The sequence below is a fragment of the Acipenser ruthenus genome, chromosome 17 (genome assembly GCF_902713425.1).
Source record: "Acipenser ruthenus chromosome 17, fAciRut3.2 maternal haplotype, whole genome shotgun sequence".
NCBI lineage: Eukaryota > Metazoa > Chordata > Actinopteri > Acipenseriformes > Acipenseridae > Acipenser > Acipenser ruthenus.
In genome coordinates this window covers 11,078,235-11,102,270 of record NC_081205.1, presented here as the reverse complement: position 1 = coordinate 11,102,270, position 24,036 = coordinate 11,078,235, and the positions used below count along the sequence as shown (strand labels likewise).

The following is a 24,036-nucleotide window of genomic DNA, read 5'->3' as shown; positions in this document are numbered from 1 at the left end:
ATTTCATTTGTGAGGAGTTTGTTCCGTTACAGTTTTGAGTCGTCTGCTATATTTCCCAAGCGGCAGAGAGGCAGTAGTCATGGCACACTGATTTCAAATAATTCGAGAATAATTGCAATACCTTGCAGTCTCGCTGCTGTCACGTCGGATCAGGGCCAGTACTAGCTCAACACCCTATTGACTTTGTTCATGTTTTTAACCATCAAAATATGGTTAAATGTATATGTTGTACTTTCAATTCATAGCATTTGCCATATGATGCCCCCAACAGTGTTTTTTTGGTGGGCCCTTCTTTTGGCTTTTATCACTAATGTATTATTTTCCTTATACAAGCCTAAGACAACAGATTATGTTGATGTTGCTTCCCAGCAGCCTCTGCTTTGGGCAGGATTCACCTGGCAGACTATGTGACCAAAAGCACAGGAAAAGAAAAAACAGGAAGAACTAAAAGATTGCATAAGGCAAATAATATAGGTTGAAAATCTGTATGCGCATTGCTGGTTGCCTATAATTATGGCTAGCATGGCTGCAAGAGACCTCAGTGACTGTGAAAGAGGGGTGATGGTTGGGGCGCGTTTGGCAGGAGTTTTTCAATTGACTTAACAGGGAACTCTTTATGGTGTCTCAGGTATTATTATTTCAAGCCAGTGACCTTAACCGCACTGATATTCATGTCATGAATGGGGCTTGATTGTAATGTGTAATGTGTTGAGACACACAGCAAACAAAACGGGAGCTCTGATTGGCTTAAAGCTGCTCAGCAGTCTATACAGCCTTGGTTACCACAATAGTGAGCAGCTTACAGAGGTGGGCTTTTGAATAAAGAAGAACTCATCAGGCAAACCTCTTCTTATTTTACAAACAATGCCTTTGTTTAACCAGCTTTGGTGAACAGATAGGACAAACACAGCGATTTAGGGGCACAGTCTTTAGCCTACAGCATTGACTTGCACCATGTGCATTAACCTCACAATGCACAGAGTGAAACTATGTACAAAGCAAAAAGTGCCGTAGTCATAAAGAGTGCTGGATGTCAATCCTCTGTTACACACATCCTCATGGCACAATTCTCCATTAATGACCTACAGTAGGGGGCTAACTTGATGAAAGCGAATCAGAAAGACCTGCAGTAATCTATTCCTGTAAGCTCTTCAGATCCCTTATTGACATCCAACATTCCTGCGCTCAGCATTGTTCTCCTCCCGTCAGGACATGAAGCTCATCAAACAGGTTGCACTGATCATCATCACATTGAATGGCAAAGCATCTGAAGCTTGATGCACAATTAACAGGTTTAATGACGTATCATTGAGGACCCTTGGCCCCTCGTCAAAAAATGAAATCCCTAGATACATGAAAAGTCTGTGTCATACGTATGTCCATACAGCCCGTGTCCAGATGGGTTACCATTATGACTTGCTCACATCACCAGAGTCAGTGCCCGACAATCTATTCAAAGACTGATTGGCAGTTGTTTCTATTTTTAGCACCCCGACAGTGAAGAGGTACAATATCTGTTCCTCATTCCCTCATTAAAAAGGCCTGTGTGTTGCCACACGATTCGGGAGGACCGAAGAGGTTTGACAGTTCTACTTACCTTCAGCCTCCCAAACTCGCAGGCCAGGTCGAGCGGCGTCTTCCGCGCCTTATTTACGATGCAGGGGTTGGACTGGTGCTGCAGCAGCATCTCCGACTGAAAAACAGAAGGAACAACGTAACGACTGAAGGAAAAACAGATGGAACGAGTTTACGACTACAGCAAAAACCTGGCTGTAAAGTCAATTTAAAAAGATAACATTTTAACCTTCACGGTTTGCTTTGTAAGCTCACCTTTAATGAGTTTAAACTAACACCTATCAAGACTGATATAAAGTAAAGTGCCAACCGGCACTAAAAACAAATATTTTTAAAAAATGTACTAAAATGTACCTGTGATTGAAATCAGATGAACATTTCGATAACTTGCACCAATGCAAAGGCACCATATTTTGACACTTCTAAGACTATATCTGTATCTATATCTCTCTACATCCTATATGGGTCAATATGGGTCAATTCCAAGCATATCTTCTGTCTGCTTGTTAAGTAACTTTTTCAAATGCATGGCATGTGCTGAAGGATTCCACAACTAATTTCTCTGGACAGATGCAACTTGAGCTCGGGGCTCTGGGATTAGGCATGAGAGGGGCAGAGAGCGAGAGAGAGGGGCAGAGAGAGAGAGAGAGAGAGAGAGAGTGCAGTTAGTATGCAGACATTCTCCCAGTCAGCTCAGTGGAGTCTTCAGTAAGACTAGAGATTAAATTATTCTATCACTGTTTGTAATTTTGCTTGCTGCCATCCAGCATGACAGCCTTGAAAACAAGATTGGTGCTTATCCTGATTAAATGTAATTGAATTGAATTGAACTGAAAAGAAAAAAAACAAACAAACAAAAAAAAAAACACATTGCAGCTGTACTGGGTCCACCCACATCTAACCTCAAGAATATATTACGACTGCTGCAACATTTTAACAGGGTTCAAAGATTATTTAACCAAAAATATGGAACAATTCTCAATCTCTTTGACCACACTGACCAGATTTTAGGATTCTGTTTAATGTTCTAGATGGGTCACCCTCAACCCCACATGGGGGCCCCCCTCACTGTGAGAGCCCAATATGCAAACGTGCGTGCTTTACAATCTACCAAACCAGCAAACAGATAAACAATCCCTATTCGGGTGAGATTTGCAGTTGATAATGTTTTGTTTGCCCAAGCCTACAGCCTGCACTGTTGGACCCAATCTCTGTGTACACATTAGGAGACTTGTCTCACCTCCCAGTGTGTAAAGAATGGCTTCTGTTAAAGACGGCGCTATCTTGACCCCATTCTTGTTTTCCTAATTTTCATTTATTTTAAAATGTGTGATTTCGGGACAATTACACTGCTGACAGGTGCGATGAGTGCTGATGCAAGCACACCTTAATCTAACCTCAACACCCTGGCAATTCACTCCTGGTATTATACAAGCAGACCTTAATCTAACCTCAAAACCCCTGCCACTCAATCCTGGTGTTACGCAAGATCAGCTTAATCTAACCTCAAAACCCCTGCTACTCAGTCCTGGTATTATACAAGATCACCTTAATCTAACCTCAAAACCCCTGCTACTCAGTCCTGGTATTATACAAGATCACCTTAATCTAACCTGAAAACCCCTGCTACTCAGTCCTGGTATTATACAAGATCACCTTAATCTAACCTCAAAACCCCTGCTACTCAGTCCTGGTATTATACAAGATCACCTTAATCTAACCTGAAAACCCCTGCTACTCAGTCCTGGTATTATACAAGATCACCTTAATCTAACCTCAAAACCCCTGCTACTCAGTCCTGGTATTATACAAGCTCACCTTAATCTAACCTCAAAACCCCTGCTACTCAGTGATGGTGTTACGCAAGCACACCTTAATCTAACCTCAACACCCTGGCCATTCACTCCTGGTATTATACAAGCACACCTTAATCTAACCTCAACTCCCTGGCCATTCACTCCTGGTATTATACAAGCACACCTTAATCTAACCTCAACACCCTGGCCATTCACTCCTGGTATTATACAAGCACACCTTAATCTAAGTCAACACCCTGGCCATTCACTCCTGGTATTATACAAGCACACCTTAATCTAACCTCAACACCCTGGCCATTCACTCCTGGTATTATACAAGCACACTTTAATCTAACCTCAACACCCAGGCCATTCACTCCTGGTATTATACAAGCACACCTTAATCTAACCTCAACACCCTGGCCATTCACTCCTGGTATTATACAAGCACACCTTAATCTAACCTCAACACCCTGGCCATTCACTCCTGGTATTATACAAGCACACTTTAATCTAACCTCAACACCCTGGCCATTCACTCCTGGTATTATACAAGCACACTTTAATCTAACCTCAACACCCAGGCCATTCACTCCTGGTATTATACAAGCACACCTTAATCTAACCTCAACACTCCTGCCACTCAGTGATGGTGTTACGCAAGCACACCTTAATCTAACCTCAACACCCTGGCCATTCACTCCTGGGCCTCCCTCACTGAACCTGGATTGCTCCGCCCCCTTTGCAGCTGCCTCGTTCGGCCTTGGGGGCAGATTCAGATACGTTGTGAGATTCACAGCCTGGTGCCAGTACTGCCCGTAAAAATGGCCAGTGGAAACGCACCATGTCTTTCTTTCCAATAAGGTCCTCTCGTGCAGCAAAATCTCCCAAACTTTTATATTTTAGCCATTACATTTCATTTTGAGCCCATATTCACGCCTTATTTTTCTTGTTAAGGCATAAACCTCCCCTGAGCTGTATTTAAAGAAACAAGCTGTCTCAGAACAATAACACAATGTAAAATTCAGGGGTAAAAAATGGACTTAGACTGTAAATTAAAAAATAGAGGGTGACAGGGAGAGGGAGGAATGTAAAAACTCAATCAGATCACATGCCGTACAGTAGTAAAATATAAAGTGTGACCCCTGACACTGACGCAGGAAACAGGTCAATTCATTTTTGCATCAAAAAATAAAGGGCGATGCATGTAACACAAAACATAAAGTCAAAACATTTGTATAACAGTACTACTGTACATTTCTTTTTAGTTAACTCTGATATGATATGGAATCACCTATTTTGAGACATCAAAGCACAAACTGTACCACAGCTGAATTCTAGGTCGGGCGAAAGCTTGGGAGCTGAAAATCAGAAAACATTTATCATTGATTTAATATTCATGGCTGGTACCACAGACCCCAATTAGCACAAATCTTGGCCTACTTACTGTCCTGTACATTCGTGATCAGTTGAACTCGGGGTCTGTGAAGCCAGCTGCTGAAACCCGAGTGAAAGAGGCACCCCGCTATGTTGTATACGTACCACTTCGTAGTGTCCGTACTGCGCGGCGAGGTGCAGCGGGATCTGCCCGTCCTGGGAGGCAAGGTTGACGGAGGCACCAGCACGGAGCAGCTGGTGAACGGAGTTAGCTTTGCCCTGCCAGGCAGCATAGTGCAGAGGCCTCATTCCTGAGGGTCACCAAAAACAACAAGCAGGGTGAGTCACACCGCAGAGCACTCAGATACAACCGTCTGATCACTTCTCATCCTGTATCCTCATATCCTGTACTATTTATCAAAACATAGCCTCTCTTAGCGTGACCCCTCCCAAACTATCCAAATCAACGAGACTACGTTCGGGTAACTTCTTACACTGATGAGGGCATTCCCAAAAACATGTGTCTACCATTTCACCAAACAATATCACAGCTCATTGCAGCACATCTGCTTATTTTCAGTGCCTGTGAATTTCGGGCTAATGAATGGTGGTACTGGCTAGTCAGCCACCATGAGTGCTTCCCCTCACAAACCTCAACCCTAACCTGATCACTTGGTCCTTTCTCAAGCAGAGAGTTATGCAGTACTGTGCCTAACTGTGTGCTGGTTTTGTTCTCTGGTCTACACTAGTGTCCTCTGAAGGCTCAGTTAATTCCGTAACCCAGCTGTTCACAGGATACAGGGCCTTTCCTGATAAAGAGGCCGGTCTGGCTTCTCACCATTGCTGTCTTTGATGTCGACAGTGGCCTGGGCCTCCAGCAGCAGGGCGATGAGGTCAGTGGTGCCAGTGAGGGCGGCGTGGTGCAGGGCTGAGAACCTGCAGGAAGAACGGGGAGAGAGGGAGAGAGAGAGAGAGAGAGAGGGGGGCATCAGGGATGGGAGGCAGCACCAAGCACCAACTAACAAAGACTTACCTTGTTACTAATAAAACAGTTAATAATAATAATAATAATAATAATAATAATAATAATAATAATAATAATAATAATACTGTATCTTTTGTTTTGTTTTTTTAACACTGCTGCTTTATGTTTTGTATACAGCAATCTAGCCTCTTTATTTACCCGATGGAATTTGACAGAAAAAAGTTCTAACAAAACTCCCAAAATAATAGTTATCAAACGCAGAGGCGTTTCATATACTTTTTGTATTTTATTGAGAAAGTCAGTAAAAATACAAAATGGCCAAAGGAGGAAACCTGAAGTAACAGAGACCTCTTCACTGGAGACGGCCTCCTGCCTACACTTCAAACATCTTCCCAGAGCTGTGCTGGGCCTGTTTCACTTGTTATTTTATAAATTGCCTTTTTTTAAAAGAGTTAATAACTGATAACCAGGTGGGAAAGAAAAAGCGGTGCAGATAGTATAGTTAAGTCCTTTTACAATGAACTGGCATCTCTGGCTGGTTTGCATTATTAACGTGTTGTATTAGAAGTATATAAGATGTAAAAGGATTAACATGAATCCAGCTATAGTACACCAGGTACGACATAACGATTTCTTTTTAACCCTATCCTAGTTTTTGCTGAATATTTTTTGTAGTTTTGTAGAGGCACAACTTTGTAAGCATTGTTCTACTACTTGCAGACAGAGGTTTTGTTCACTCCACGTATATGTAGAACCTACTGTACAGAGGTGGAAATATTGGTACATTTTCTATTCTTCTGTCCTTGTCATTTCAGTGCCTTCAGTTTCCTTGGTAATTCATGAACAAAACTACAAAACAACATGCTAATAGCAATCAATCTTTCATGATAGAATGCATACGGAAGCGGATGCAGCTACCATAATACACACCCCAGGTGCAACAAACATTAGCTACTGCGCCGATGTTTAACATTCAGAAGACCTGGAAATGACCCCACTTGGAGAAGGAGCCAGCTGGCGTGTGTATACAGGCTCAGGAGTGCCAAGTCACAATGGAAAGCACTACTCACCAGGCTGCATCAGTTACATCAGCTATGCAGGGTGACAATGCCCTCCAGCAAGCACAGTGCAGGGCAGCTGTACTTCTTATTAACACACAGAACTGTCTCTTTCAACACTGGTAGCACATGCAGTGTGGTCCAACACAGCCACCATGTTTCATCCGGAAATCAAGACTAACATGGAGGCCGTCACAGTAGGTTGAAGGCCAGTTCGGAGGCCAACATTCAATTTCCATACCCTTGTGAAGTGAATGAGCAGTAACGTCAGCAGGCAGGAATTAGACAACAAAGACGGCACTTAAGGGCTTATCCGTACACTTTTACTATTTTAACAAAATATTAAAACTCAAACCAAACAAACAGAACTCATAGTTTCATCTCCTGGCACAGCGCCCTGAAGACCAGCCTTATCTCTTGGGTCTCCTTCCTTTCTTCCTCTGTCCCTGCGTTTTATCCCATCCAGTTAATCTATTAGCCAATCACGGTCCACAGCTACTCTATCACAACACTACAAATATGAGATCTGTATCTCAAATGGTTCCTTCCTCAAAGTGGATTAATAAAACATGAGGCAGCATACCTTAAAAGTCTTTCTCTTTACGTCTCGTTGTTCACTGGCTAAGGAGATCAGTGTTCCTGCATTTTTTAGCAGATTACATTGCACTTGGACTGGGTTCAAGCTAGGTCGCTCTCAATCAAGCTATTGAAATATTAGCCTGCCGCTTGTCAGATGTCAAACGAATGTCACTGGAGAAGCTTCCTTTTCAAGGGTCATGCAGGACAGGACATACTTGGAATTTAAAAGCAACAAGCCCTTTTTATTAACTTGAAATACACTTCCTCCAACTCTAGTACTTACTACGTGCAATTACTCTTCATCCAACTCTAGTACTTACTATGTGTAGTTACTGTGCTGCAGGCTGGCCTTGGTAAACATCATCCGGTTTCCATGTCAACGCAGGTTACCATTTCAAACTTGGCAGGATCAGCGTTCTATAAACAAGTTCTGAGTAGAACACAGAAAGCCCTTTCTCTCCTAACACTGAGGTCAATCATGAATGAGATACTGCCCTGTTAAAAACCTGGTCGTGTTGGGGTTCCAGAGTTGCTCACCGATAAAGGCACCACTTTGTGGTGTGCAGAGTAAGTCGTAGAGCCAGGGGAGAGCAGGGTCATGTCCTGGCAGTGCTAAGATATCAATGTTCGCTGGGAGCTCTGCATTGGCACTTGTGCTCCCGCGGGTTAGGAAGGACAAATCTGCAATGTGACCCAACTCTCACCTTTCCACAAGCGTGCGTACCAATATCAAAACAATGTAAATGCCATCATTGGCATACTTCCCACAGTATAACAACCTGCACTGATGCAATAAGCCCTGATGGGGTGCACTGAATCATCTCAGTGAGTTGTGAAATGTGAGACAATTCACAACAATACACACCCTGGAAAGTCTTATTGGGATTGTAAAGGGGTCATTCCAAGACAGTGTAGTGTAAGAAAACAAAAGCTCTTTGAGCATAATGATTTTTATTACATTTATAACAACGCCTCACAACAGTAGTTCCTGCAATAGAACAACAAATGGAGATTAGATAAAGGGGCATTCAGAACAGAAATTTTTTTACACAGAGAATTGTGGAAGTCTGGAACCAACTCCCCAGTAATGTTGTCGAAGCGGACATCCTGGGATCCTTCCAGAAGCTGCATGATGAGATTCTGGGATCAATAAGCTACTAACAAACAAACTAGCAAGATGGTCCAAATGGCCTCCTCTCGTTTGTAACCTTTCTTATGTTCTTATGTTCTAACAGAGGAGGCTAAAAGCAAAATACATTATTTACTTAATTTATAGATTATGAAAACATCTTATAAGTTATTCTAATATCCTCAATTATCCTACAGCATGTCCTTACCGATTTGCATTACAGTACTCTAGACATACATGGCATTCACTCCTGGGCCTCTGTAGCAGCTACTGTGGTGAAATGTGTGATGTTTGTCATGTGATGTCTGCTGGGGGTCAGTCGAAAGCACCAAGCTCGTTTTACTTCTGCCTTGAGTGGCTGGATTTGAGCCCAGGTCTCCAGAGATGAGAGGCACGAGAGGCCAGTGAATTAACTCGCTGTCTCTTCCCAGTCCTCTCAATATTTTGGCTTCAACAATCTTCTTTCCTGCTGTACAGATATGGCCAAAAGTTTTGCATCACCCTATAGAAACTAATTTTGCTTCATAAAGTCGAATGAAACCTGCTGGATAATGAATATTGGTTAGGCAGCTATTCAATGTTAACATATTGAATTACATACCGCTTTGTAGTTTTTCCATATACTACTGACAAAAATTGAAAAATGTGAAATCTAACATGAAATACTGTACGACCATTATGGCTTCCGGTAGACTTACGATATGATTTTGTAGCTTCTTTGATTAGATAATGTTAAATAAAATATCTAAATTATGTATATATATATATATATATATATATATATATATATATATATATATATATATATATATATATATATATATATATATATATATTTTAAATGAAGTCTTAATCCTATGAACTCTAGGTGATGCAAAACTTTTGGCCATAGCTGTGCTCTCCCAGGAAGCAGTAGCAGTGCACTGACTCATGGAGTTTGGATACAGGCCTGCACAAGCCCATTCTGTCTGCTCCCCTTTCACTCAGCAGCTTGCTCTTGGCAGGTCTCAGGCTGCCGTATTGAGAGCGGGTCTTCTCTGCTTGATGAAAGAGCTCACTGTTTGCAGAACAGAGGGTTTTATAGACCTCTCTTTCGGTGGTCAGGACTGAGGGCTGTGAAAGGAGACTGTGAATAGGAGTGCTCTGTAACTCACACACAGGCACAGAGTTCAGTGGGAGCGCACAGAGGCTGAGCGGCACCCTGACATCATTGTAAGTGTCCTATATTCCGCTGCTTTTCTGTGAAAGAAGTCTGGGTCCAGGATAGTCTATGTGTAGGACAGGGAATTGATTTACTCTCCCCTGGTGGGGATGCATATTCCCAGCAAAAGGGATATAGTGGAGAAGGGGATAACACGTGTGTCCATATGGCACAGTTACATTTTTACTGCATCTAGAGAACCATTTATCCAATTGTCATGAAATTTGCTATGGGGATTCTTTAGCACCAGCTCCTGATAGTAGGTGTATGGAGTCTGGCTGTCTGTTGTTAGTATATTTCCACATGATCTACTTTTTCTTGTTACTGAAAGCTTTGTAATAACAATCAAGGGCGTGTATGTCACTGACATGCTTGTTTTGGTTATTACATTTTCTTAACCAGGAAATGCAATTGTATGGATACAAGATGGACAGGTTTTTCTATTAAATAAGACAAATTAAAACTAGAAAAATAAAAGTAATTATTGGATCACAAAACAAAAATATCAAAAAGCTGTGGCCCTTGAAGTAAGTGATTTAAGTTTAAATGGGGAAAGGGCAAATCATTTCAGATGGTTTTATTCATATACAAGGTCTCATCCATCATCAAACACTCAACAGGGCAACAAAATAAATCCAACACACAACATTGCACACATTTCCACTGCAAGTCTTGTCTACAATGCCTATAAATAGAAAGTTGAAATGTTTGTCATTGAATGTGTTCATTTATTTTACTACGTCTTCATGTAAAAGGTCTACTTTTCCAGTGGCAGTATCATTCTAGCTTTGAGGGGGGGTTGAGTCTTTGAATAAGTAGAAAACACTCCTGTGTAATTGGGCTGCCCCTCATATTATAGATTCATTTGTTAGGCAAATTAACAGTGTTCATTTGTTATGCAAACAGCATCCCTGCCTCTTACTCTGAGATTCAGTGCAACCTGAAATAACCGCAGGTCACTGAATAGACATGTGTGGCTGCTTATACAAGGTGACTCTGTCATTTACTTTTATTGAAAAAGTCTGGGTTTTACAGGCTGGTGAAAGCAGGTGACTGCACAGACGGTATATCGAAGCTGCTTCAGCTAGCAGGTGCTTCTGTATATAATGCATGGCCTTTGCAACTGTGTACACCTGGGTATTTTACTGTTATAGTGCAATTTTGTCTTACATTTGTATTGTAATTTATCCTGTGCAACTGTTTGGGTCTGTGATCAGTACAGCATGTGCATCGCTTTGAAGTGTCTTGAGACAAAGGTGGTTTAAATGCTAAAACTTGTAAAGACTCAACAGTAGTCCCTCTCTCTATATACCATTCTGAATACTTTGCTGCAGATTTCAGCATCATCAGGGACTGGATATCCCTCCAGAAGAATTAAAACACCAAACTTGACAGATGTTATTTATTCAACCCCTGTACGTATTGATGTATGGTCAATACTACCAATGGGAATAGAAATATTAGCAGTTCAGTCCTCAGTTCCAATACGCTGTAAACAGGAGCACCAGATGCACTGATGACCACAAAAGGGTTAAACAGGAAGCAGTAGCTTGGCATCCCTCAGGAAGCCATGAGGTCATATTGTATATACTGGGTGTGGCGGAGTGTCCCGCCCCTTTGTATTTATTTGTTTATTATTATTGTATTTATTATGTGTACTTAATAAATCCATGCAGAATGTGACTGAGGGATAATATAATAATTAGTCCCTCGGTCACAAATATAAAAGATCTGCAGTTTGGCTGCACGGAGGAGAGTGATCAGAGCGGAGAACGGAAGTAGAGAGAGAGGAGGTAATTTAATAACTAAAGTAAACAATTGCTACTCGTGCTGGCTTTAAACCAGCACGATACTTGTTTGTTGTTATTGTTTATTTGTTTGGCCAACGCTGCATTTACTTTTGTGTTTTGTTTAAACCTTTTATTTTTGTTATTTAATAAAAGCATCGAGCGCCGTAGCATCTCAGTTTTGCCCGTAGTACTGCCTTGTTGTGGATTCATTTCCTGGTCTGATGTCACCACTGCAGCCATCCAGATCACACTGGGTCATAGAAGATTATTGAGACAGTTTTCAATAACCTTTGTTACAGTTCAGTTGTGTAAAAATCATAAGTTCTCTCTCTCAATGTGAAGCCATCTGCATTTAGTGATGCTTCTTGCTGCAGAGAACCACTTCTTCTTAGTCATTGCAAATACTGACACACTTGAAATTGGCCTTATAAACAGATAAATACATTGACACTATTTAGTTCTGGAAGTAGATACAATGTATGTATCATGTCCAGAAACAGGATTTGTAGGTTTCTGGTTGGGTCCTCTTTATTGTTGTACAGGACATGAATCTACAGAAGGCCAGAGGTAATGTGTTTTACCCCTTAAAGTCGCAGAGATGGACCATAACGAAGAATCACATGACAGAGAACAAATATTTCAAGAAACCCTTGTGGAAATGTTACTGTACCGTTTTGAAGCAACTTAGGGAAGGAATGAAATGTTCTGTTTGAAAGCTGCTCGGTTTAGTTTCAATTGTTGTGCTCAAGTAAAGGAAGATTATTTCCTGCACAGATCTGTGTATGTAGCTCTCGACACATGCTTGAAAAATGAGATGTCGGCTTTTAGCCTATTTTCTTCCTGAATAAGCAAGTTCCTGTAAACCAAAAAAGAACGACTGAAAAAAAGAGACAACATAGAAACTAGCTACATCCTTATTGATAATCAGACAGTAAAGTCCTCAAGTCAGCATTCATATTCCACACAGAGAAGACCTGGTTGAAAGGGGTTAAGGGAGAAAAAAGCTTCACCATGGTGCCTAACGGATATTCAGCTGATATCCAATTACTAGCCTGCCCCAGCCCTATTTACAACAATGAATAAAGGACCACGTTTACTGCTTTAGATTTGGGAGCCTCCACGGGAAACTGAAATTGGTTTCATTCACAGGCAAAGTTTATTTGTCAGCATCTACTGTTACATTTCAAAGTATACAGCTGGTAATATATATATGATTAGCTACAGTAATTCATGTTTTCTTTAATAATAAATGACCCAGAACCACAGCTGATATTACTGGCTGCAGTTGTGGCTCATTTTTAACGTTACCCTGCTGAGTGGTGGGTCTGTTGAGTGGACAGTGGCACCCCGGGCATGTGTCCTGTAATGTATTAAGGTGGAATTGCAGTTGGGCATTCAGTTCCAGCTACAATGAGGAAGACAACAGATTTGACAGGCAGACAAGTTGTCCTGTATCCAAGACTGATGAATTAATAATGTTTAAGCTAGTTCTAGGACAAACACTTGAATATTACGACAAAATACTGCATGGAATGTATTCAGAGACAAAAATGACCATGATCCTATTCATTCCACAATGTATAAATAGCTGTATCAAAAAGATATCATGCAATGGAAACAAATACATAAATGATGTCTGAAATAAATAACACATATTCTCACAGTTTTCTCTCCTCTGGTTTTAATTTCAGTACCATTTTCTGAGAGATTGCTTTACTGTAGCATGGTACTAATTGCACATGTTCTCGGCTAACTAAAAAATGAAGAATATTTCAATATTCATTTGAATTCTGCAAGAATATTTGATGTGCCGTGCGGACTCCCATTACGGGTCATTCTGGGTAACGGTATTTCCTACAGATTTTTATTACTTGCACTCCATTGACAATGCTATGGCAGGCACTTCACTGTGGTTTTTTTCAAGCTACATTGTAATGAACAGAATAGTTTTTTATTCAGACCCTGTACATTATAACCACCAGAAAAACCCTGACAGAGCCAGCTGCTGGCTAGTTATCGTACTATTTGTTTTTGTTTTCTGTACTTTACTGCAGCAGATGCTTCCTGAAAACACATCCACTCCCTCAGGACTTCCACCGCAGTGATGACAGGCTGTTTGGATCCCAGTCCCCTGTATGGGAATGCTGAAAGAAGCTGCCCCTTCCTGGAGACAGACTGAGTCATAGTCCTTCTATGGTCCAGCACTCGTGAGGCAGTTATTAAACATGTTCGCCTCCCAAACCCTTACCTTAAATGGGTTACCAAGGTTTCAATATCAATTGCTAGCAGGGGCAAGAAAAATCCCTTTGCATTCAAATGTCATCAACCCCAATTGTAGCCTCAGACTGCCCAGGAAACCTTACTTCTTACATGGCTCAAGACTATTCTGTATAGCAGGCCTGCATTAGTGAGTATATATTGACTGTATGTGGGTGTGTCTATATGTATGTATACAGGTATGTACATGACTATAGATACATGTGTGTATATGTACACTTATTTAAATCTTATGGTTTGTTTTCCCTTATTGTCATATATACATAGCTGGTTTAAATAATACTATTAATAATAATAATAATAATAATAATAATAATAATAATAATAATAATAATAATAATAATAATAATAATATTCTGTAGTAAGGTTCCCAATGGAGGAAGTGGGTCATAGGCAGGGTTTTGTTTGTTTTTTGCTTTTTGTTAAATTCATAATAATAATAAATTCTCTAAAGCAGTGGCAGATCTAAGCTTGTACCCTCTCCAAAGTATTTTTGTTATATTAGGCGATGTTAATAAGGGGGACAATAAAATCAGCCATAAAAAAAATGAAATATCATACCTATAGTACCAACCTACTCATCTTTAGAAACCTGCACACCAGTTTCTGTTTCCCAAAAAGATCAAAATATGTCCTCTAATCAGCTGATTAGTGCCAATCCAAAACTTCTGCATTACTTTGAAGGTTCACTGTGTTCTAATGACCACTACAGACACCGCAGTGTCCTCAGATGATGGACCACTCTGGCACCAATGGGTCACTCAGATGGAGCGTCTAGTCAAGTTTCAGTCTCTGTTGTTTTCCTGCACCCATAAGAAAACACTCACACACAGTTTTTGAATGTCTGCCACATTATGTTTAAATAATTCTATGAAAATCATTCTGTATAACAAAACTATATTACAGTCTGACACACCTGAACCTGTATTCATGTCAGGGGAGTGAAATGAGAAAGTACTGCATACAGAGTAGCGCCACAAAATCAAACAAATACAATGCTTTACATGTGATCAAACTGAAAGCGTCAAGGTGATGTTTCCAGCAAAGCATTTCCTTCAAATACAAATTAAAAAGCATATGCCGGGAAGGAAATGAACCAGCAAATCAACATTCCCTGCAGCAGTAACTAGTTTTTGTTAATGTATTACACTATTGCATGAACTTGATAAGTCTTTAACTTGGATTAGACAGGTTTCTACGTTTTTTCCCCCCTTTTACTTTTTTCTACTTTTAGGAAACATTTTCTGGTATTGTGATGATACTACTTCTACTACTACTACTACTACTACTACACTGCAGCTACCAGTCTCCGCTCTAACCGAGGAATTTAAGTGCGCCAAGGTCCGACTGGAAATGACATTAGAGTCACGAGACAAATGCGTAAGGGAGGCAGCACCTGTGATGAAAACTGGAAGAAAGTGGGTGGCAAAGAAAGCCGTGGGAGATGCAAAGGCTGCCCTTCGAATCGGTGATATCATGGGGCAAGTTCAGCATGGAAGAGGGGGTCTTGGTCTCAGTTCAGCTCCTCCTACATGGCACAAGGCAGCCCCAACTCAACGGAGGAAGCTGGTAGTCAACGAGGTGCAAAAGCAGGAGAGGATGAGGTGCGTAAAGGCCGTTTCCCAGGCCAAGCAGGGAGAATGGATGAGAAGGGAGAGTGTGGAACAATGCAAGATTCTCCCATCACCACAGAGCCTAAACCTCTGGGTAGGAGAGGATCCCTCATGTCCTTTATGTTCATCACCTGCAACATTAAGGCACATTTTGACAGGATGTAAGGTGGCTCTTAGCCAAGGATGGTTTACTTGGCGCCATGACCAGGTGCTGCGATGTTTGGCCTTAGCATTGACCAATAAGTTGCCACCGGTCCCATCAAAACATTACACACAAAAGAAAAACATTCCTCCGCCCAGGAGAGCAACCACCAAGAAAAGGTGTTAAAACCAAGCCTCGCCCAGGACAACTGGAAGCTGCTAGAGACTGGAAAATGCTGACAGATGTTGGTCAACTGCTTAGTTTTCCACCGGAGACTGCCACAACTAACCTTCGACCAGATATTGTCTTGTGGTCTGGATCAGCACGCCTTGTTCACCTGGTAGAGTTAACAGTGCCATGGGAGAATGCTGTAGATGAGGCGTATGAGAGGAAGAAACTGCGGTATGCTCAACTAGCCGCTGAGGCGGAACAGCGAGGATGGAGAGTCTGGGTTTACCCAGTGGAGGTGGGTTGTCGAGGATTTGTGGCACATTCTACAACCCGGTTTCTCAGAGACGTCAGATTCAGTGGCCAAAAGTTGCGTCGCACAGTGAAGAACTTATCTGAAGCAGCAGAGAGGAGCAGCAACTGGCTGTGGTTGAGACGAAAAGATTCTGGTTGGGGATCTCATTCACAATAGAAAGAAAGAAACGCTGATGTACGGGTAAGTAAGCTGGGCTGAGTTGTGGGGGGGACGGAGGAGGGTGATGCTGGGACACCAGATTCACCGTCGAGCCCTCTTGAGGTGTCGTGGGCTAGTCGACGAAACACTGAGGATGGAAGGTGCCCACTTGAAGACCCCAGAGATGTACCCTACTTAGCTCAATCCAGACGGTTGTCATGCTGATGCGCTGGGGAGACCGCACTGTGGTTGATCCCCAGAGCCAGCATTGCAGCCGTTGTGTGTGCTGGTGCGCTAGGGAGGCAAAATAAGCTGATGCCTGGAGCCAGCATTACACTTCAGCCATCAACACCAGGCAGAAGGATATCTACATCATCATATGGAAGGAAACGCAAATGGATGGAGATACAGATGGATCACATTAGTTTACTGTAAAGCTACGTCTTAGTTGGTGCTTATCTTGGCGAGAGCCGAGTTCAAATCAGCATGAAGTTTTAACACCTACTCTCATGTAATGGAAATCTAATCTGTTTTGGGTTCATGTATTTAAAAAAGGACTGAGACAAACTGGCTGTACACTACTTTAGAAACTGGGAGTACATATTTTGTGTGGGGTCCACATGGCAGCTAAGGCAGGTTACAGAAAAACACCTTAGTATTTTTATAACACTATCTATATTAGGGCTTTATACTATTCCTCAGTTAAACACCCCCTGTACATCCTGTTTGGATACATGAGGGACAAGGGTTACAGTCAGACTTCTTCATGAGTCAGCAAGCCTCTATCCTGAGGATTCCTGACCCTCTGCCTGCCCTTGAGTCCTGGTCCTCCCAAACTCATTTCACTGATGAGAAGAGCCAGATTCAAACCAAGGCCTACAGAAAAAAGGCATGTAATGCTAAAGCATTAGCCCACTGCGCCAGCATCCTAGCCACTTCATCCAGACACTTACCCATCGGAGTCCTGGTAGTTGATATTCAGCCTCTTTGTGGAGCCCAGCAGCTCTGAAATACACAAAGGTTAAAAACAGCCATTAGCTCGAAAGAAGCAGAGCTAAAAAAAAAAAAAAAAGCAGAGGGAAGTGGAACTACAGTAAAAGGAAGAGCAAGAGTTCACATCTAACCAGCCTCGGTTAATTTGAAGAAAAAAAAAACATCTTAAATGGAACAAAGGGGCACTATGTGTTTGCTTGAACTTTATCAACATCCTCTTCTGAGTAACTGGCTGAAATGAACTGACTGACAGAACTACTGCACTTGGATGAGATGCTGGTTTAGCTAGACAGTGCTATTCCTAATAGTTGTATGTAATGTTTAACTTCACCCAGACAGGACCTGGGTGTCTGCGGCTCTCTGGCACTAGCTTGTCATGTGCAAATACCAGACAGGAGGGTCAAACATCCTTTTATAAAGCATGACGTTTCCACTGGGAAGAGGTGAGTTACTGTACTCTGGCCCTGGCTGCTGCTTCCCCTCACTGCACACTTCAGACCACTGAACACCCCTCTGCCATTCAGTCCTGAGCCTCTCAACCACTGACTGATCGCTCGTGAGCTCTGAGACCATCACATTCATTACAGGCCTGAAATGTAAAAGGCATGAACGGCTAATGAAATATCCCAGCTAGTCCCCCTGACCTCATATTTCTGTATGTACTGTATGGTCATTGTTTCACCAGGCCAGTGTACAAAACCAAAACGGGAAGTGCTGTAAATATAAACTTAAATAGGTAAAATAGTACTTAAATAGTTAGCATCTGACAACTTTCTATTGCCTGCTGCTGTATACAGAGCAAACATTTAAAACAGCAAAGCTTCTAAGTGGATGCCATGTTCATCTGTGACACAAAGAGTTTCAAACTCTTAAGAATTTACATGAAAATCAGAGAGGGCTGAAAGCATCTTGTGGGATATTTCTTTTTCTTTTAACTTCCACAAAGAAGCACTTCCACGCTCAACCCCCAATGAAATTGTATTGTGAGCAACGCAGCTAAAGCAACAGTGACACATATTTGGTCCTGAAAGCAGAGCAGATTCAATAGCAGACGTGTTCAGCTTCAGCCAAAACCTGTAAGCTATTCTCCAGTCTGGAAGACTACCCGTAAAATCAGCACTGAAGTCTGGCTTCAGGAAGGGATAAGGGGTGGAAGCGTGACCTTGTTGGAATGTCACATTGAAACCTTGAGAAAAACTTCTGGCTGCAAACAACGACACAAAAGGTCGCCAATTGAATTCACTTTTTAGTTTGCAATATTTTGGGGCAAGAGAACAAACCAACTCACAACATAAATGAGTTTGGTGGTCCTCAGTTTACAAAACCGACATACTGTACAGGTACATTACATCACAAAACCTCCCTTTGGTTAGCGTCTCTGATAGAGAGAGGCACAGAGTGAAAGGTCAGGATTATCCAATAACCAGGTTCTGCCATTTGCAACTACAATGTAAAAGATTAACATAAAGTTTCTTGTCCACATACATTCACATTCACTGGCAAATCCACCAGAGGGTGCCACAGAATGTATTCCCAAAACCTGTACAATAAACAGATCCAAAGTTTTAGCTGTCCAAAATGGCCAAGAAACATTGTGTTAACCCTGTACTTCTGCTCAAAAGAGAGGTCTGTTGTCATGTTACAGTAGGTGGGATTCCTGCTTCATTATTGCAACCAACGAGAGACGTTTGTGCAAAGCGACCAGCTAGGGTTCAGAAAAAAATCTACTGTGGCCACCAATCTCCCTTGATTCTCCAGACGCTACACTAGAAATCACCCACAGTTGGCTTTGGCCTGAGGGAACCACGGATTTAGCTTTTTACCCCCCAACTCCAACTGCGTAAATAAAAAAGACCTACAGAGGACCTTGATTTCGGTTTTGACTCAGTGTTTGAGTCAGGCCGTGCAACCATTGGGTAAAACAGGTGATGAGAAGCTGTCTTCATTCTCAGGGCTAGCTGTGCTACACACTCCTGGCTGCCAGCCCACAGGCACTTAGCCAGGTGATAAACCTCCACAGTTAATCACAGTCCCGTAAACCTCTCAGCCACCCTGTGCTTGTGCAGGCTCTCAGGCCTCAGAGACCTTAACCTCTTCAGGGCTGTGTAAACAGAATCCAGGACTGGGATTGTTAGCAACACAAACGAATCAATACAAAGAACAGGGAGGAGGCCTAGTATGCAGAATAATCAGCAATTACTGTACAAGTTACAACAGGAAAACATACCAAATCTTTCAGCAATTTTCTTTTCTTAAAAGGTGAGGAGCCGTATACGGTTTCACAAACAGGAATTTAAGAAAGTTGTCTCCTACTGTACATCTCTGTTCAGAAGCCTAAGTTGAGCCTAAACTCTGAATATAAGCTCGTTTAGCATTTCCTGTAAAACCACTCTTTTGAAATAGTTTTGTGAGCGTCGAGCTACAGCCGAACTTGCGGGTCACGTTTATAACCTCCTGCTCCTGTAAGTATAGCAGGAGCATGTCTGTTAGTCCAGTAATTGTCAGGAAACTTGTGTGCCTGCAGCTGAAACTACCTAAAAGGAATGTAAAAAACTAACTGATAAGCCAACAAGGTCTTTCTGATGAAATGGAGTGAACTATCAAAAAATGTATTATGCCCAGGAACCATATTTTGCCATAAAATTTAACATGATTGTAGCAATTTGTTATATATTGTTTAACAACTTGTTCAAAAAGCTTTAAAAATACAGTGTTTAATGTGTATTAATACTAGCCAGTAAAACACACTGCAGCTCAAAGTGACAGCTCCACTGTATAAAGAAGACAGGCTATAGTTTGAGATAGGAAACTTTGTTCTTTACATATTTGAATCCAACTATACTACACAGTAGAAAGCTAGGGTCATGAAACATGCTGTATGAATAAGTGTCTGAATATATTTAGGGTCATTGGTGTCATCTGATACCATCTCTGCTCCACTGACAGGAGTATGACCCTTTATTTCCAGTGTTTATTTCTGAAAACACTATAATACATCACCATATCCCTGCAATAAAGAGTGGGGTTCTTCATTGAATCATCATGATGCATGCTCGTTATGTAAATCTCCTCTTAATCCAATAATGGGTTGATATATCCAGGTGCAATAGAAAGTTTGAGCTATCAGATCCAGCCTTGCATGCAGTAGTTTTTACTCAGCTGATGAATTAAACATGTACTGTAATTCCTGTAGAATCTAAAAAAACACCCAGAACTACTTCTGTTTCGGACTGCATTGTTGGCACAACTTTCCAATAAGGACCTAGGGGGCACTTGCAGTAATACTAAAAGAAACTTCTAAACAATGACAAACATTTAGACTATTGAAATAGCTGGAGGCTTTAACAGTGAAAGAAAGCCGGGACAATATTACTGTGTCTGGTGTTGGATATGATTGCTTTCATTCAATAGCTCGCTTAGTCACACTCACGGTTTTGGTTCAGCTGGTCACAAACCAAAGAATAAATTGAGAGCGATCACATTGAGTAGCTGAGTGTTGCACGACTGTATTTTAATGATGCTTCGGCTCAAACGCATTACTCCGGAAGAGTGATTTATTATGCCGGTATTCAAAACTGAAAATAAAGGGCCCTGGAAATAATCAAATTCTTGTTTGGCTGGTGCTCATCCATCAAATTGTCAGCCCCACTGCCTGTGTGACGGTATGTTGGGGTGAGCACAGCTGGTCCTGTATAGTATGTGACTGTGACTGTGAAGTGGAAGTGCTTGCAACAGTTTTATGGTCCTCTTGCCCACCCAAAGAGACCATAAGAGACAGGGGCAACTGTACATGACATGACTGCTCATGTTGCTCTGCTGGACCTACTGTAGATATGACAGACACATTTAACACTCACAGTAATACTGTTCATTTTTCATAAATTAGGAGTGTCCTGGAAAAATGCAGTGTGGAGTAGTGGTTAGGGCTCTGGACTCTTGACCGGAGGGTTGTGGGTTCAATCCCCAGTGGGGGGACACTGCTGTTGTACCCTTGAGCAAGGTACTTTACCTAGATTGCTCCAGTAAAAACCCAACTGTATAAATGGGTAATTGTATGTAAAAATAATGTGATATCTGTATAATGTGATATCTTGTAACAATTGTAAGTCGCCCTGGATAAGGGCGTCTGCTAAGAAATTAATAATAATTTAATTTTCTTTTCCTAACCTCTCGTTGCGTCCTATTACCAACCAAATACAATTTTCTGAAAACTGAAGTTTGTTTGGTGTTAATAATAATAATAATACTAGGCATCATTTTATGAATGTTAAATTGTGGGATATCAAGTTTTCCTGGACACATATACTGTAAAATGTTGCTTTGAATTAATTTTGCTACATTAATATTACGTCAAGTCCTACAGTACTGTAGGGGGTTGCAGCAGGCTTCAGTAATTCACTGGCCTCTTTCAACTGTGGAGTCCAGGGTTCTAGTCAGGCTGTTCGGGTAACAAGCACAATGAGTATAGTTGTCTTAACTAGCTCACACTGGGTGTTCAGGTCAGGATTGAGGTGTGCACTCTCTTGCAGATGGGGGTGCTCAGGACAGGATTGAGGTGTGCACTCTCTTGCAAATGGGGGTGTTCAGGTCACGTCTGAGGTGTGCGCTCTCTTGCAGATGGGGGTGTTCATTTAACAGCCTACACATGATACAGGATTGATAGGATGCGTGGGGGCTGTTTTATTGCACACCAGGGGGTTGACATCCTTCAATATTGTGCACACCATAGATAACTAAATATGATAGCGATCTGATTCTATAATGGTCATTACATCCCAATGGGGCTAAGTGATCATACTGTCTTTAAATAAAGCAGCAGACATAATGGATTGTAACGAAAATTAGAGCATTAAAACATTAAAATGGCAAAAAATAAACCACAGTAAAGCTCCATCATGTAAATGAAAATGATCCCAACTGGTTCACCCAGGTGTACTGAATACCCTAGGCCTCTGGTGTTTTATTCGGGGTCGCTGCCCATTATTGGAAGCATGTTCAGCATCTGCAGCCCCAGGTCTCTACAGAGTTATTTAGGAACCCCCTCCTTCTCTCTCCTGTCTCCCAGGCACGTTCCCTGTCTGCTCAGCTTTTATAGTTCATGTTTCAGTTTTCTTGATTTTACGGACAGCAATTCATGAAGCTTTTTTGTACTTCCTGTCTATCCAACAATATCATTCACAGATTACAGTTTGCGAGGCTCCTGTTGGACTCTTATTTACTCCAATTGATATGTTCTTCTGTGGGTGGATATTAATCTTTTTTGATACTTTGGGATGCAGAGTTTCTGATAACACATTTACTGTTGTTATACCAATTGAAGTAACAGAACTGCTAACCCAATCAGATAAGCTGTAAAAGGAGAGATAACCAATCTTTAAAATCGTTATTGCAGATTTTTTTCCGAGTCGTGTAACACCACAATGTAGCTTTGGATAGACTGCTTTATTTTTCCCTTCCTGTGTTAGCTCTACTCCTCATAGTCAACCATGGAGATGACCACAGGAAGTGAAAAACAAAAAAGCAAAGATCTTGGGTACAATGACAAGGAGATCAGTGACCATGTTGCTACTGTATGTAAAACTAAAAAGGCAAGACAACAAATTTAAAGCCTTGGTTTTCACTGGATGTTCACAATACGGTTGCCAACTGTCCCAGGTTTTCCCTGGATCTCCCTGGTTTTTAGGTAGGTGTCCCAGGATTTCATTATGACTTCCATGGGACAGAAAAAAATTATTTCTTAAATCTTATGCAGTGTTTGGCACAGCACTGCAACCCAAAAGCATCAGCAGCTGCATCCATAAGAACATAAGAAAGTTTACAAATGAGAGGAGGCCATTCAGACCATCTTGCTCATTTGGTTGTTAGTAGCTTATTGATCCCAGAACCTCATCAAGCTTACTTACTTACTTACTATACCAGAATCTAAGTCATTAACGTAGATCAGGAAGAGCAGAGGACCTAATACTGATCTCTGTGGTACTCCACTGGTTACCTCGCTCCATTTTGAGGTTACTTTCTGTTTTCTACATGTTAACCAATCAATGTGCATGCATTTCCTTGAATCCCTACTGTGTTCAGTTTGAGAATTAATCTTTTATGCAGAACTTTGTCAAAAGCTTTCTGGAAATCTAAATAAACTGTGTCATATGCTTTGCAATTATCCATTGTCGATGTTGCATCCTCAAAAAATCAAGCAGGCCAGTTAGAGACGATCTCCCTTTCCTAAAACCATGCTGACTGTCTCCCAAGATACTGCTACCATATAGGTAATTTTCCATTTTGGATCTTATTATAGTTTCCATAATCCACATCCATGCAAAGAACTGCAGACAGACAGACAGACAGACAGACAGACAGACAGACAAGAGAGGAATGCCAATAGGGACAGTTCAGGACACAAAACAGTTCAGACACTTTGAAATGGAATACAGCTGGGCATTCACAAGGAGCTATTTTTAATTCTGTTTGCAGCTGAATGGCTGCTTGCAGTCCTCCCTCACAGTTGTCAAGCCACTTTAATCCATACCCCATACTTACTATTTAGGGAAGTGAATGAGCTGATCTGGATGGGTTGAAAATGAACACCACTAATGGCAGGATCCCACTACGTCAATGGTTCACAATGCACAGTGCTTTATTTTCCATGCATTTCAAACTGACAGCTATAAAGGCACTGTACGTACCTGAACACAGTGTACACTTAATACAAACAGACACAACACAAAATAACAACTGCAGCAGCAATAGTCAGCCTATACTGTAGCATTGGCAACAAGCTGTCTAGGCTCTTAAAAATCAAGAAATCTTTAACATCCAGGTACAGCATAATCTATAATAAACTGGCAAAATCTATGCAAACAAACCTGTGCAAAAATCTGTTTTACATCTAGGAACTGAAT

The 24,036-nt window shown here is 41.5% G+C and overlaps 1 protein-coding gene across 3 annotated transcripts in view; it reads right to left on the bottom strand.

Moving 5' to 3' along the window:
- Positions 1 to 24,036, bottom strand: part of LOC117423595 (caskin-2-like) — a 104,215-nt gene that overhangs the window by 40,140 nt on the left and 40,039 nt on the right. For all 3 annotated transcript variants that reach the window (XM_034039653.3, XM_034039655.3, XM_034039654.3), the window contains 4 exons: positions 17,098 to 17,149; positions 5,587 to 5,684; positions 4,914 to 5,059; positions 1,598 to 1,693 (listed from right to left, as the gene is read on the bottom strand). In XM_034039653.3, coding sequence (XP_033895544.3) covers positions 1,598 to 1,693; positions 4,914 to 5,059; positions 5,587 to 5,684; positions 17,098 to 17,149 — 392 coding nt within the window. The remainder of the gene's footprint in view (positions 1 to 1,597; positions 1,694 to 4,913; positions 5,060 to 5,586; positions 5,685 to 17,097; positions 17,150 to 24,036) is intronic.